The sequence below is a fragment of the Patagioenas fasciata genome, chromosome 1, assembly GCF_037038585.1.
Source record: "Patagioenas fasciata isolate bPatFas1 chromosome 1, bPatFas1.hap1, whole genome shotgun sequence".
Lineage (NCBI taxonomy): Eukaryota > Metazoa > Chordata > Aves > Columbiformes > Columbidae > Patagioenas > Patagioenas fasciata.
The window spans coordinates 156,705,379-156,722,425 of record NC_092520.1 but is presented as its reverse complement, the minus strand read 5'-3'; the positions used below and the strand labels follow the sequence as shown (position 1 = coordinate 156,722,425).

General features: G+C 40.6%; 1 protein-coding gene across 1 annotated transcript in view; it reads right to left on the bottom strand.

Moving 5' to 3' along the window:
- Positions 1-17,047, bottom strand: part of POLR3B (RNA polymerase III subunit B) — an 83,436-nt gene that overhangs the window by 2,022 nt on the left and 64,367 nt on the right. Inside the window, exons 24-27 of the mRNA XM_065859689.2 lie at positions 13,298-13,401; positions 12,255-12,421; positions 9,304-9,417; positions 3,368-3,541 (exon numbers count right to left, since the gene is read on the bottom strand). Coding sequence (XP_065715761.1) covers positions 3,368-3,541; positions 9,304-9,417; positions 12,255-12,421; positions 13,298-13,401 — 559 coding nt within the window. The remainder of the gene's footprint in view (positions 1-3,367; positions 3,542-9,303; positions 9,418-12,254; positions 12,422-13,297; positions 13,402-17,047) is intronic.

Sequence of the window (17,047 nt, the reverse complement as noted above, 5' to 3'; positions counted from 1 at the left end):
AGGTAATAGACTGAACTCGCTGTTTGCCTGGAACAGGCTTCTCCTGTAGACATCATTACACAGAGGAAATGCTACAGACAACATGCCTTTAAAAGAGAACAGATCTCAATTGCAGGTTTATAACAACTCCCCTAGTCCAAATATATAGGGATAGGTACATTTTTGTGGTGGGAGGAAGTGACCTAAGCAGGAGCCATTTTCTGATGATAATACAGTGAGCAACTGTTCTCAGAAGAAGCAGCCTTGCAAGCCCTGGAAGCCTGAGACCCAGCTTTTCTGCTATGAACAGATAGATGTCTGGCACCTGATCACAGCTACTAGGGACTGAGGAACTACTCAGTACTGAGGGCTGACTCAACTACACACCCAGGCTCAAAGCTACACCATTCTGGGCCTGCTTTGTACTTGGATGGGGATCTCCCCCAAAGGTTAAGGTGCACTAAGCATAGAGCTTTGTCAAACAGAGATCACAGAAACTGAAGTACTTGAAAGACCACTTGGTACCAGAATTGATACTAAAATGGACAGGAAAAGGCAACTGTGCCAAGGCTGAATCTGGATCAGAAACAAAATTTTTCTTTATGTACATATTAAAATGCTCAGACTTTGGGGATTGGAATACCTTCTTATCATCCTAAAAGGACCAAATTCTGCTCATTGCAGGCAGTGGAGTCCTGCCCGAGCACCTGTGCAACAGCAAAGCTGGACAATTTGCATGAAACTGGTATGTCACAGTAAGTTAGTTTATACTGTATTTTGTATGGGGACAAACTCTGTCACTGCCACAACAGTCCCCTTCCCCTGTGAAAGTACCTGATCAGGTCCTAATGCTGATGTGGTGTTACTGTCTTGCAGAAAAACATCCCCAGTGGCTAGTCCTTGTCTTGGACAAAGGGTTCATCTTCCTTAAGACAAGTGCCCTTAACACTAGCCACCAAACAGTATGTTCCTAAAAGGCTTCTTGCAGCAATGTCTTATTAATGCCAGAATCACTGAAAAGACCAGTTTAGAAGTTTCTCTTAATGACTTGGTCTCTACTGTGATGCTCATTGTAGAGCCACTTGCTTCAGCTACTGGCAGACACAGCGTATCATTTAGCAGAAACGACCTCTTATTGATTACTCTCACACATCAGACAGCTTTTCACAGAATCAGATTGCAAGAATGTCTGGCTCTGTCTGAGAGAGCAGTTTCTTTCACAGTTATTTATAAAGAGTCACCAAACTTTGTTACAAACCTCAAAATATGAGATATACTAACCACACCTTAAAAATACAATCTAATGCTATTTCTAAAGTTTAAATTCCTACTTTTCTTCCCGTGGTCTCTGAAAAATCTTCAAGGACTGCTCTGAAAGCCAAGGTTCTTATTAAAAATAATTGAGCTACATCTGAACATGAGTTTTTTTGTAAGGCAGTGCTTTACACAGTTAGAAGTGGCTGGACTTACAGCATACCCTCCCTTTCAGACAACTTCCTTCAACTGTTATTTGCGTTGCGGTAGTTTTAAGAGACCTGGATCAGAAAAAGGCCTCACTTGTTACATACAGTGTACACACACTCCAGAAGAACAGGACTCTCAGAAATACTGGCTGCACAGAAGCCAGTAAGACAATCCCCAACTAAAAATCACCAAGTGTGACGGGATGCGCAGCACAAGCCTTGTCGCTCTGGATTTCACGTGTGTTTACCTCCCTCCATCTGAACTGTTGCTCCATAAGGAGCAGAACTGCTGCTGTCAGCAGATGAATGTGGCGCTTGGTTTCTGGCCAGAAGCCACGGGCTTCAGAAGAAAGGGCTGACCAAGGGCAGAAACAGTAGCTGCCACTTTTACACATCTAGGAACCGAGAACACGCCTCGCTTTCCTACTTCATTGTATCATGGAAAAATCATTCTCGAAGCACTGAAGTGAATAAAGTCCAATTTCCTGCCTCTCCCAATAGATTGATGCTGATACCCAAGATGTGGCAAGCTTCTGACAATATTCTTTTGAGGTGTTTAGAAATGACTCTTTCCCCACCTCTTTCCCACTCCCCGTCTTCCTCTGACATCAATATTAGAGTAACTTGAACTCGCAGAGTTTATTTTTTTCTCCCTTTGTTATAGGATTGCATGTTTTCACAAAGCATGCAAGAACACTGTATCTCATAAATTCGTATTGGTCTCACAAGTCTGTTTTTCTACTTGGCTAAAACAAAACCAAAGCTAAAGCAAAACTTTTCCTTCACCTTCAAAGAACAGAAAAGCAAGTTTCCCTATCTTCTAATAATCATGGTGTATTTCCAGCATGCTACAGAGCAACTTTAAATCTAGTATCTGAAAATTACTGTAGAGAAAAGATGGTTAGAGCAAAGCCCGTAGTGATAGATGTGATGAGCTCCACACAGTTCAGACATCCGGTTTTATGCTTCCCCTACAGGGGAAGATAAACTCAGCACTAGCTTAGGACCCAGCATAAGATAGCAAGACCATCAAGCTAATCTAGAGATAAGTTTCTTAGGGACAAGGCAGTTGGGTAGAAGCTAGCTGAATTTCCAATCAGGCAGCTGCTTGTCTCTCAGGCTCCAACATGGGACTGGTGCATTTGCCTGATGCTTCAAAGAGGAGCTCCTTGTTTTACAAGACTACAAAGCAAAAGGCATTTGGGAGGGGCACACCGAAGAAAGCAGTATCCATGCGATTATGAACGCTGTAACTCAAGACCAAGACAGCAGGACATGTTGTTTGCTTCTCCAATTCTTCTGTGCTCACTTTCTCTTTTCAGCCTTGTGAGGTTCAACAAGTGATTGCACCAGGAAGATCTGTGACTAGCCTAGCTAGTAATCTCACTTCTGATGTCAGAATAGTCCAGTACACTGACACAGCTATTTTCCCCTTTTCAAAAAATAGACGATAAACAGGACTGGGCATTTGCTAACCCCTTGCAAGGGTGGGAAAGAAGGCAGCAGACAGTGCGAAGGTGACCTTTCCCACAAGGATAGCTGGCTGTGCAAGACAACACCTGTGCGCCCACAACAGGAGAGAACCCAGTCCATTGACTAAACACACTCACTTTAGTCCTCACTTTGGTCAGACCACAACAAAGAACCACGCTCGTCACCAGTTTTCAAACTACCAATTTTGAACATTGATACCGGTTTTGATTAAGGTGCCTGGCACTGTTAATCGGTGCCTGTGAGCACTTTAAAACTGAGATGCACTATAACCAAGGGCAAAGTTCTGTTACACAGAGGCATGTTTAATCTGCACCACTTTGCTTTATGTACCTGAAGCCAAGGGGTTTTTTTTAAATATAAAACATGTCACATGCACAAAGTGAGGAGGGGACACTGTGATTTACAAAAAGCATTACAGTTAGACAACTTACCAGCCTGAATACCCCAGCAAGCCACACTGCCCACAAACATCCACTTCGAAGGCATCACTTGAAATCATCAGTCTCTCCAACAAGAGCATACTGGCTCCATAACCTATCAAACAATCCCGTTCCATCTCTCCAAGACGTAAACCACCATCCCGGGATCGACCTTCAGTGGGTTGCCTTTGAAATAAATATTTGAAAAAAATGTAGTAAGTATTCGAGAACATGCATTCTACAGCTCTAGGAATGGCTGTCTTCAAACTGCAGGACCAGTACAGGATCAATGCTCTTCAAACTGTAGAAACAGTACAGGACTGATGGACAACAGCATTCTACAAACCAGAGCTGCTGATCTCACAAATGTGTTATTCAAGTTGAAGCAATTCATCTTTGCTCCTGTACTAGCGATACGGTGCAGTTCTGTGAGTGGCAACTGCAGCGTCAAGACACAACTCTTTACCTCACAGGATGCAGCCCAGTGAAAACTGTAACAAGAGACTGAACAGTATCCAAGATAATCTGGACACAGGTTTGGTACTCTTTTTTGATGAGACATTCATTTTAGTTTGTAGATAACAAAACGAAACAATATTCAGCAGCTAATGAGTGAATCATCAAGCTGATGTTTCAGCTGAACTACAGCTAAGACTAAATTCTTAAAACAAAAGCATTTTTGATCTGGGAGAGAATACCAAAACAAAGCCACAAACAAGTACTACACGTATTACTAATTCATTATTGAAATCCTATTTTTTTTTAAGTAACATTAATCTAATTTATTCTTTTCATGTCTTTTAGTTAATAAACTGGTTATTTTTTATCGTATAAGTTCCTGGTTTTCTAGTTCCTCAACACAAATCGAACTCTCACTTCTTGTCTGGAAAGACTTCATGTCCTCATGGTGCTAGAGGAAAGTTTTAACAAGCAATGTAAGTATATGCTGAAGATTTCGAGGTAAAATGGCAAGATACAATATGTTAACAATATTATGACTATTTAAGCCTTTTTTTTGGTTGCACAGTCAAAACTTTAAATATCTTGTCATACTGCAGTTTCATACAGTATCAATGCTACTCTCATATACTAGCGCAATGCAGTAGTACTTAGTTTGCAAATATTAGCATGAACTATGAAGCAAAAACAAATTCTAATTCCTGAAGCACTAATATATTGCATGCAATTCATTAAATACTTCAACCTTAGTATATTCTCAGAAGCATAATAGCAAAGAGAAGGAATAAAGAAACGTTATTGGCAATCACAAGAGGCTTTGCTGCCCAGTGAAACCCCATGTTTATGTGCTGTTTCTGATATCTGCAGCAGTGTAACCCATCTAGAATACCCTATGGCAGATCTGGCCCATAACTTTTGGAGTATACTTTATATTATTTCAAATAATCAAATTAGTTAAGCATACTACATAGATTAAAAAATTATCTTTTTTGCCAATTTATTGCAACTCAGAGAAAAGGATTTATAAAGCCTTCAACATCTAATCTTCTTCTGTAACAAGTATTAAAAAAATATACCTAATTACTAGACCAAAATATCTTCTGAAGATGTAAGTTGTATTTGTTTTTAAGGGGAAGTAGTTTCCCTTAGTCTGACCACACTGGAACCTTAAAAATAATCTGCTTGTAATTTAAGTCATCCTTTTCATTCATATAATCTTCTATTTTTCCTACTGTTGGGAGAATGGATAGAAGTTGTTTACATCCTGATTAAAATCCCTCTGGTCCCCTCCCCAGATGACGGCACCAGCACAGTTCAGATGGTGTTTGAAAGGACGAACCCTGTGCTAAATGCAGCTTCTCTTCTGAAGTCCCAAGAGGCAGATTTTAAAAGCAGTTGGGGTCTCCAAAGATTTGCTGTGGTGCTGTAAGTGCTTGAGTTCCTTACTTGTATAATGTATTAGTTAATGCAGAAGCCTACTTTCAAAAGTGTCACCAGGTACTGTTCCACAGGATAAAACGCCAAGATAGCTTCACTAATGTGAGCCTAAATAAAGTCTCAATCCAGTTAAGGAAGGATAAAACATCTTGAAAAACCATGGGGTCTCAACTCCAGCCTTTTAAGAGTTGCTATATCGTGGGTCTTCCAGCAGATATGGGATATAGATTTCTAAGGCAGCTGAAATTCCATTAAAAAACAAAAACCAAAACCCAAACACAAAAAACCCCCCCAAACCAAACAGAACAAAACACTCAACCAAAACACAGAAAGCACCCCAAAAATCAAAAACCCCAACCTGAGTCTTAAGCTCCTGAGTGTTTCACTCGCACTGAATGTCAAGATGACCTCTTTTTAAAAAAAGAAATCCCTTTTCCTTAAAAAGTAGTTTTCAAAAGTATCAAAAATTTCAATATTGAGACTGGGCCTTTGAAAAGAGTCTGTCTTCTGCTCCCTGAGTCAACTGGATTTTAATTCTGGTTCACACGAGTTTGAAAATTACCCACACCAAGGCTTGCTTAAAATGTTAAAGCAGTATTTGTAAAGCATTTGTGCTTCCCCTTTCCCTCTGTACGTGTACACACACACACTGCAGCTGTTGCTCGGGGCAACTACTTCCATTTTTTATTCTAAATTTAACATTCTGAAAACAAAGCAGACTCTTGAAAAGAAGATTGCGAATATCGTTAAAGATATTTTTGTTTTGTTTTTAAATACGAAAACTATAGAAAGTTCTTAAATTCCTAAGTGCTAAATAAAATGCAGCGATTCTTTAAGTAAAAAAAATAAGGCCAAGTGGTCCTTATACTATTTAACTGCTGCATTTAGAAAAAAGCATAAACCAATTACCTTCAGTGTTTTTAAGCACATTAAGGATTTATTGGCAGTAATTCTGCATTTTCTGGAAGAACAGTAGGTTCAGCTTTATGGCCCTGTCCCTTGTTTCATCGACCAGGGGAGGGAAATAAGCGCACCCCCATGAGCAAGAGCAGGCTTTGTAGGCCTCAGCACACATCCCTTATGCCTCTTAGGGAAAATCAGTGGCTAATTCGAACTGGAGTAGTTGGCTGAAACACGGATCTCCAAGAAGTGGAGTATTACCTGGACAAACACTGTTTGAAGGAGGAGGGGGTGCTCTGCTCCCAGAGTGCAGAGAGGAGTCCTAACCAGTGTCATCACATCACACCCCTGCAGTACAACAGGAACTGGCATATCTGATAAGTTCAAAAGACACGCAGGTGGCAGCTCTGACAATGTCCATCAAAACAACTATGCATGCAGAAAAGCTTATATTGATCCCTTGTGAGGGAAACTAAAAGCAGTTTATCTATTAAAAAGATTTAGCAGGACCGGGTATCCAGGCAACACCATATATAGAACTAGGTTTTAAATTGTCAACTACTCATGGCAAAATAAATGAAGTATTGCATTTCAGCTAACAAACACCAATTCAGAGGGCAACATCCTGGTGTTTTCTGACTGTGTTGACAAAAGAGTGCTGCTTTGCAATTCTATTATAAAGTCTTGTTTTAATCACAACAATATCTAGAATCAGTGACGTTCAAAGAACTCAAGTCTTCTGCCTTATTCCAGATGGAAATACAGTTTGTCAGCTACGGTACATTTGATATATAATAAAATGCATTTCAAGACAACAACAGCCAAATTCCATGTTGAAAGCTGTTAGAGAATTACTTTTAAAAGTAAAAAACAATGTTAGAGGCAATCTACTCTCCAGGAAGTGCAATGGATGATAAAACAATAGTGAGTATGAAAGCTGGCAAAGCAGATTCTCCCAGCAGAGGCGATGGCAATAACAAAAGTTTAATTAGTTGAGGAGAAAAAAAGAAAATTCCTAAAAGACTAGTCAAGAGGCAGCATAAATTGAACATTCACTAGCTTTCCTGAAAGTCAAATAAAGAGCCCCAGCTACATAGTATGATGCTGCTGACTGGAACAAAGAATTCAAAGAAAGTAAGGGGTGGGAGAAATCACATCACCATCATCTTTACATGTAAACATTACCTTGACTTGGGATTTAGGTTTCATTTAGATTCAATATCTTTAAACAGTTGAGAAGTTGGGGAGACAATACAAGAGCAGATGAAGGGATTTGAGTAAGCCAGGAGCTCCAGCAAAACCAGCTGCATGTACCATTAGCTAAGACAGCGAGTTTTCATTTTCATGTGAAGCACCAATACCACGACTAACAAACTGAAGAACAGAAAATACGGCAGACAGCGCATTTTTTGGGAATATTACTTATGTTCATATTGGCAAGAAGGTGTGGTAGGAAATGACGGCTGTGCTGTACTTGATCTTCTTAATGTGGCTGGGGGAAAAGTTCAGACAAGAATTAGAAAAACTTCTCATTATTTCTCTCCCAGTTTAAACACTGGTATTTACTTCCATGGAAAGTGTGAGACAACTTCAGTTTGTTCTAGAGACACCATGATGCTGGAAAGCCAAAAGTCATAGGAAACGTGCAATGAAAGTGAGAAAGATACTTCCATATCAGGTACAGCAGAGACCTGCCCCTCCATTCTTTAATAGCACATCCACAACATCCACAGGTGGAAAAGTGTGCCTGTTAAGAGGACAGACTTGCTTACTTGTTGTGCAGGCAGACAAGGCAAAAAAAGTGGGTCAGCACATGGTAAGAGGCATAAAAATAAATTAAGAAGTAAAGAACATGAATCATGCTTGCTACAGGGAAGAGTAGGGCAGTATAGACATGACTTATATGTGCTTATATCTCAAAAACAGTACAAGAAAAGAAGGTCAAAAAGAGTACCGCCATGCAGCAGATGAGATATCAGTGGTGGACATGATAGTCCAGAAAGACTGGTAAAGGACATTTAGAATAATCTTTGCTAGAATATTCAAGACTAGCTGGCAATTAACTTTCTGTCAAGATTTAGCAAACAATCCTACTGTGCTGGAGGGAGGTGGACTAAGTGATCCACTAGGAGCCTCCTCAAAGCAAAGCCAGTGCCACTGAACTGTTTTTTGCGAGCCAGGAATATCACCAATTTAGAACATGTGTGCAAGCAGCTATATTGCTTGGCCTTAAGGAGAAAAAGTAGCACCAGTGAAAGCAGGATGCTTCAAATTGCCCAAAGGTCCAGATAATTTAATAAGCCCATCTCCAAGGGCTTAGGTTACCTATTACTCAGAATAAATCTGCTTAACTTCAAAATTTGACACCAGATGACATCAACATGGTAATCAACCTTTTTGTTGGAGCGAAAAGCAAGTTCAGGTTTATTGCAATGATCATGACTCCAAAGGAACTGAGAACATATATTTAACTGTGCAAATAAAAACTGAGATTTAATGTTGGTATCTCTGTAACTTTTGCAGTTTATTAGCGTGGAAGGTGCTATTCTCCTGCATGGTACTAGATGATAACTGTGGACATACAACCCTAAATTCAGTTTTAGAATTGAATGGAAGAGTCTGTAAGGCAAAGTGCAGTATAGCAGGGACGCACATTTTCTCATGCTTGTTTGCACTACACCAGTGCCAATTTTCTTTGCCTTGACAGGCAAAGGCATGGGCCACATTGATATTAACCTGATGAATACCAAAGGATGCTCAAATATCAAAAGAAATTTCTTCCTTCTACTCATACTCGATTTAGTAAAAGTACAAATGTTAAATTCGAAAAAAATCCTCCAAAAATACCTACAATACGGGCAATCTGACAGGAAAGCGTCACAGTGAATCAGCAGATGGTATTTTCACCAACTGGTAACAGAAGTCTGAGAAGCAAACTCAGTTTTGGATCACAAAGAGCCCACCTGAACATTGAGAACAACCTCCTGCCAAAGTCTATTGTGAGGGCTTTTAGTCTGTAACAGTGTATTAACAGGTAATGGCATTTTGTGTCAAGTATCAAAAGGTAAACAAACTTTGTTTTATACCCATCAGTCAGCGGGACACACTTCTGAACACATGCTAAGAATTCTCTGCTTAGCCTGTAACAATACCTGGTGAGCACTGCTCTGGGTCCTCGAGCTCTCGCATGCATTTTATCCAACACCATGTGCTTCAGCTTCTGGTAATACACAGGGCCAAAGTAGATATATGCTTCCAAAGGCTCACTGAAGGAATAAAAGAAAAACCACAACACAAAACCAACATTCACAGTTAGCACATGTTTACCTTAAGAGAGAGAAGAGTGTCATGCATAGGACGAATTTGAAACAATCGTGAGTCCTAGAAAAAGGTGTTTGTGCTGTCAGGGCAATCAGTCTGTAAACCCCACAGAGAACCCTCCTGAACACAACAGCAGTAAACTTCCAGCACCATGTACACTTGTATCCATCCTAGGGAGGAACAAGTTCCTGAACTTGGTACTGCAGGTACCTGTTTCAGCTGTACGATGTTAAGTCTGTCTGTCTGTGCAGGAATGTTTCAGTAGTGCCATCAGCAACTGACAAAGACTGTAAATGCGTCAGATGCTGAAGAGTGACTTAAGGTATTCCTATTTACATTCCCTCACTTTAACTCATTCACACATTAAAAAAAAAAAAAAGGTAAGCATATATGTAAACAAACGCAGCAGAAATGCTCAAAGCATCATTTTCAGAAGAGCACTTGAAGTAATTTGTGTTTGCATGGATAGAATCATAGAATCATTTTGGTTGGAAGATCATCAAGTCCAATCATAACCTAACTCCAGCACTAAACCATGTCCCTAAGAACCTCATCTATACATCTTTTAAGTACCTCCAGGAATGGTGACTCCACCACTTCCCTGGGCAGCCTGTTCCACTGCTTCACAACCCTTTCTGTGAAGAATTTTTTCCTAATATCCAATCTAAACCTCCCCTGGCACAACTTGAGGCCATTTCCTCTCATCCTATCACTTGCTACTTGGGAGAAGAGACCCACACCCTCCATGCTACAACCTCCTTTCAGGTAGTTGTAGACAGCGATAAGGTCTCCCCTCAGCCTCCTTTTCTCCAGGCTAAACAGCCCCAGTTCCATCAGCCGCTCCTCATCAGACTTGTGCTCCAGACCTCTCACCAGCTTCATCGCCCTCCTCTGAACTCTCTCCAGCACCTCAATGTCTTTGTTGTAGTGAGGGGCTCAAAACTGAACAGATTCAAGGTGGAGCTTCACCAGTGCCAAGTACACGGGCCAATCACCTCCCTAGTCCTGGCCACAGTATTCTTGATACAAGCCAGGGTGCTGTTGGCCTTCATGGCCACCTGGGCACACTGCTGGGCTTAGCACTGGCACACCATGATCTTGACATCCTTCCCATCCATTAGTTCTCCCTGTGCACCAACTGGGAGTCCAACCCAAGGCCCTGCTGGGCAAGAGCCCTTCTGAGCTCAGCTGCCCCGGCAGCCCTGCTGAGCAGCTGCATTCACAGCACAAACATCCCTATACCAGCTGGCACCCAGGGCTCAGACCAGCTGGGTAAATGGGCTCTTGAGAACCATGTGTAGGCATCTGCATCAGCTTGGGAACATCTGTAAGCAGTATGGAGGGTGTTAATCTATTCTACGAGCTGGGTCAAAGGCTTGAGGTTTCTGTGTTTCAAACACACCCAACTTTAAGAACAGTATGAGTGCCTAACGATCAGAAAGCAGCAGTTGAAAACACTCAGTCATTTCCCAGCTACCACCTTCAGCACTAAGAATGACCAGATCTGACACAGACAAACCAACTCAGCACTGATGCTGATTTATTTTAAAAAAATATATATGTGCAATGTAAAAACAAGCTGGAGACAAAGGTATTGAGCCTCCCATTCAGAGTCATTACTGACGCAAAGGTAGTTGTATTCCAAAAGTTGCCTATTGAAGAAAATAATAAAACTTAACTAGACATTTGGAATTTGCAAACTTCCACATTGTTACCAAATCTGCCTTTGAATTTCACAAAAAATAGATTAAGCAAGTGAAATTTGCTTGGAGGAATACCAGTATCTGAAAGCAAAGTCTCTAAATAGGGTACTAAAAAGTTGAAGTTTGGGGACAGGGGATTTTTAGAGCTGGATGATTTCATTCTCCCTAGGAAACAAGAGCAGTTGGGTTTGTTAAAAGTTACCATGATATATCAACAGAAAGTGTTTTAGATACCAGGATACTTGATATACAGTTTATGGAATATGGAGTAGGTAAAGAAAACAAAATCATCTCTCTGAAACAAAAAGAGAAACTACATATGGAATAAGTTTGTAGGAAAAGCAATTAAAATAAAAAGTATTTAAAAAAAAACTTACAAAAGAGACCTAAACTTGTTCCTTGAGAAGGAGGGGACTGGGAGGATAATAAAAATAGCAGGAAGGTAGGATTAAGATACATTTTGGAAGGGCAGGCATGTGGAGCCATATGGCCCTTTCCTGTTCCTAAACTATCTTATGTTCTTTGAACTCTGCGTCTCAGAAGCCAGTCTGATCAACACAGCAGGAAGTTTGCAGATTAGAGCTTTATGCCAGACTGAATCATTGTGTAATCGAAAGAAGAAAAAAAAGGGAAAAGAGTACACACAAAATATTCCCAAGAAACAGACACCTGCTTCCAAATCCATATTTTACAGTACTCTTAAAGTCAACATGAAAATGCTTCTCTGATTCCAAATATAAATAAGGTTTGCTTCCAACAGAAACTCGACATTTCTCACAATCACTCAGATTGATTTTACCTTTTTTTGTCATGCAGCAGCATACTTTCCTACATACTACAGGGGCCATTCACATTACAGCCACCTAAATACAAGTAATTCTTAAAATGTGGAACCACAAAATACTTCTAAGAAAAAAAAAAAACAGTGCATCATTCTTAAGCCCCTTCCCTCCATCTCACACAGTGGTTTACAAATAAGAGAAAGTTCCTGAGCTGAGACATGAGAAGATTTTTCAGATGTGTCTTAACAGGATTTCTCCACCCTCTGAAACATCTAAATCTATACAGCAGATTCTTACCCAGTGATACCAGATGTTACATAGTCCTTCCCTAGGTAGTTATAACCATGGCGAATAAGATCTTCACACACATCCTTAACTTTACTGCCTCCAAAAGCTGTTCCATAGTGAAATCTGCCATCGAGGACCCCAGCCTTCCCAGCCAGGAGTTCAATTAACTTTCCTACCTGCGCAAAGAAAAGCAGAGTTAACAGACTCGTATAGAAACATTGCTGGGTTGGTCATAGTGTACGTTAGGCAGGCAGAGTGTCTGAGGTGGTGGCCTGGGTCACCGCATGCAATGGCAGGAGAGGAAGAAGCCCAGGCTTCTCCCTGTTCACACTCGCTGTGTGAAGGGGTGCAAACCAGACACATTGCTGGGTCTGGGAACACCTTTAAAGTCCAGACTCAGACAGCTCCATTTTTTTCTAGTTGTCTGGAGAATGAACAGGATCCAGTTTGGCCTTCTGCTCTAGGAAACAGCCTGAGATTGACACGCTACAGTGCAGCAGGGGGAACAGAAGTGGCCAACAAAGGCTGTACGAAGTAATCAGTGGAGGTCCCACATAAAGCCCAGGCTGTGATGTGTTTAGTGTGACCCTGCAGTACAGGTGCAAGACCTCCAACAGTTCCAGGGAAGTGTGTGTAATCTAAGTTATGCAGGTCTAGAGCTATTATTGAAACCCCTCTCCAATCTTTGCCTTGCAGTCTGCCCCAGCTGGCTTAGTAGGCAGAGGCAATAAGGAAGGATGAGGGAGAGCAAGAAATTTTCAAACTGAATGTGTGCAAGCGAAGTATTCAGTTGCTTTTTTATTAGCTTGATACAGAACAAAATGAGAATGATGCACGAACAGCCTGCCTCCCTACTCCTTTTACAGGAAGATGTTTCAAACCATGCAAAACAGAGGGCTGAATACTTGTAGGAAAACAAGTATGTGGTGTGATGATTGGAGAATATTCTCAGTGAAACCGTGTTCAAAACTTTTCCTTGTTTCTGCTGACGACTCCACTTCACTCTCCCTGTCAGGGGACACTGTCTCTTTAACCGTAACACAACCACTAACCGTCATACGCGATGGGAAGCCATGAGGGTTCATTATGATATCTGGACAGATTCCTGTATCGCAAAATGGCATGTCCTCCTGAGGAACAATCAGTCCGCACACCCCTGCAGAACAGAAAACATTTCAATTCACAAACAGCAAACCACCAGCAGGGCTGACGCTCATCACCAGATTTTCTTCAGTGTTTTCCTCCTCCTCTCTTTCTCATGGATCACTTTTTACCCAGATTCATTACCATGAGCAGTGTTCACAACCTGCAGTCTGGAAGAGAGCCCTTGTGACAGGACTGTCTAAATTAGCATACCCTTACAATAATGCTCCCAGTGATTTGTGAGCTAGCAAATTAGGGAAGAAAGCTTTAGAGGCAGTTTTCAGAAGGAATGAGAAACTTCTGACCAGTCAGACTGGAACGTCTCAAGAGAGACCTAGTTGTTAAAAGCTGATGCTATAATTTCCTGCAAAAAAAAATGAAGAAATCAGGCCTCTTATGTTATCTCTTTGGACGAACAGAATTATTATTGATTAGAAATTTGTTTGTCAGATGTATCTTTGCTAAATACTGTGAAGAAAAACAAATCAAGCCAGGATTCCGACAGGGACTGAGAAGAGGTAAGTAGGTGAAAATTAAAAAAAAAAATTAAAAAATCACCAAAGATTTCTTCAGGTAGGATTCACTTGCTGCTTTCAATGATAATAAAGCACAATCCACTTCTTAGACTGCTTGTATTTTGTCAGTCCATGAACACAAACTGTACCTCGAAAAGTTCTGGAAGCTTTTTCCAGTCTCCATCCATATTGGATGTAAAACAAACACCACCCCCCCAACTCCCATACTACTTAGGAAAGATTAAACGGAAACATGAAAACTCTTTTAAAATAGTCTGTCATACATCCCAAAATTTTCCTTCCAACCCTCACAACTGTTTCTACAGTGAATTCTGCAAATCAAAATACTGCAGCTATAAATGACCAGCAGATCTAACATTCCAATTCAGGTGCTAAAATGCAGCTGCTTAAGCCCACACTCCTTTGAACCAAAGCTACTGTTGTTTCAGTTGGACAATTTCTTCCAGAAGTCCTTAGAGCTGAAAAAAAGCCTGCAAGCTATTTGGGATCAGCCTGCTGCAAGTGCCAGAGCACGTTTTGGGAACCATCCTGAAGCGGAGGGGGCTCCTGGAAGACTGAGGGTGCTGGTTACATCCCTAAAAAGGCATCCCCCCACCAGCCAGTTCACAGGGGGATATTGGCGTCTGCTCAGGAGGGAGCTCCTCTTCTACTGTCCAAGCAAGACGGGGATAGGTGTATGGGACAGTAGTTAATAGAATGAGAATGGTAAGTATGGGGGAAGGGTGCAGGAAAAAAAAAAGGACTGGAACGTCTGGGGCAAAGAGGAGGGGGGTTGTTGTATTTAATTTTTAAGCCTAGTGAAACTAATTTTCATTGTTCTATTATGATAAATCAATAACATCCTTCTACCCCTCCCCGTCAAACAGCAATCATTTGCTGAAAATTAAAAAAAAAAAAAAAAACAACAAACCACTCTCTCTTGTGTGCACAGCTTTTTTCAAACTAAAATTGTATCCAGAAATACTTCATTATATAGGTATTACGGCACATATATTTTGCCTTATTCGCATTTACTTCTAAGAAAGCATTAGGTTGTATCTGGACTTCACGGCACCTGTAAGCCAAAAATTAAATCTTAGCTAACTTAAAATTACTTTAGGCTCTGCAAACCTTTTATATGCCAAGCCGGTTCCCATAGCAGACAGCCACTGTGTTGTTTGTTTTGTGTGAAAGTGAATGATAAAAGATCCATGAAATCGACACAGAAAGGCAGAACAGCAGAAAGAACTGAGGGCTCTCCATCATAGCGGCTTCTACCCTCCGCTGACTTGTATAACAATGGGACCTACACACCCAACTGCAGATCTAACACAGCTGTGCATTTCATTAGATGAAGAGCACTAGTGACACAAGTAAATAATTAACTTATTCTGGTCCGCTGACTGTGGTTATGAGACCAGTCATAGCTGACAGATTTTAATACAAGTTAACACAAAGACGGCATAATGAGCTTAGAAGTTAAAAACAAAATATTTAGACAGAATCCAGCTATGTGAAGCTCACTAGGCCATTTATAAAGTTTCTATTTTACAGAAAAAAAAAAAAAAGCTATAAAACCTCAGTTCTAAGCTTCTGTATTTTAAGAAGTTGCTGAGCTTATAGCAGATCTATAGCATGTCAGTATTTCGAGAATGTAACAGAGAGAAGTTTCTTCCTCCTCTATGTTTTAAAAAAGTTCATTCTTTCTCATAAAAAAAAAAGCTCTTTAAAAATCTGAAAGAAGCCTTTCCTATTTACAACTCTACTTCTAAAAGCAAGTAACCACAATTAATTTCAAAATGTAAACCTGATCTTATTTTGTAGTCACTTGCTGTCAGAAACTAACGCTTGCAGGTCTGCACTTTAAATTTGCTGCTCCCTCTCATCCCTGAAGGCTGAGCTGGGGTTTGCAGCAGGGCAGTAAAAGGCAAGTCTAGAGGTTCTGCACTGCCGAGCAGCTGCGAAAAAGTGACCATGAGGATTAATCCCTAGAAGAGGAATTAACACTTGCAACTGGCTAATAAAACAGTAAAGGAGAAAAGAAGAGGCTGGATTTTAGACAGCCTCAAGTTCCAAATGTTGCCCTGTCCAAGTAAGAACTGCATTTCACAACTGAGCTGCCCAGCTACTCCCCATACAATATTAATAAATAGGATATGCTCAAACTAGCTGGGAACTTTGCTGCGGCTCTTACTGCAAGTTTTTAAGAGTTCTTAGTTGTCACTGATTTAGACACCACATTAAAATCATGCCCTAGAATTCACACTATACACATGAAACACTTTGGTTTCATTCTCTTCCCTTCCCCTCACAATTCTTATATGTTGCATCTGAAATTCAGCAATACAATTTCACACTAAATGCTATACTGCAACAGGCCTGAATCTGCTCTCAACTATACACTCTGTAGTTCTCATCTAGGACCCAGAATCAAACATTAACAACCAGAAAAGGCTGCAGACAGAATAAAAAAAACGCCAAAACACAAAAACCCAAACAAACAAACAAAAAACAACAACAACAACAACAAAATCCTACGCAATTAATAATTAATGTGTGGTGGTTGTTTTTTTTAATGTGCACTAACAAGAGTATGTTTGAGCAAGGAACCATTCAGCTGCTTGCTATATCTCATTCCTCTTGAGCTGAAAACCAAACTGAATTTTAGAAAAAAACTTTGTATATCAATTTTATTATGTCGCCTTTGAGGAAAAATTGGTGAAAATGCTAACAAATTCTTTTAAGATAACCCCTCTCTCTCAAAAAAAAAAAAGCGGATGAATAAGAGTGGTAGTTTGCTGCAAGGGTAACAGTTTAAATTGGAGTAAACTTCAATCAGACACCTATAGTAGTTTAACATGCAAGTATAAACCAGCCATGGGCAGTGTTTTTCAGGGCTATTGTATGGCAGCCAACACATGACAGCCCCGTCCTCACACCCGCTATCTGCACCAACCCTGACAGCACCTCAGCACCCACGCACCTCTGACTGAGCATAAAGATCCCCGCACCCCAAAAGTGGGTTTGTTCTTTAAGAGCTTATTGTGCTAATTGGGGGAAATTCAGGTTTCCAGCATTGCTATATTTTTATATGCGGTTGCTTTTTCAGTTTGCTGACAAACAGGAACATACACAGACTTGTAA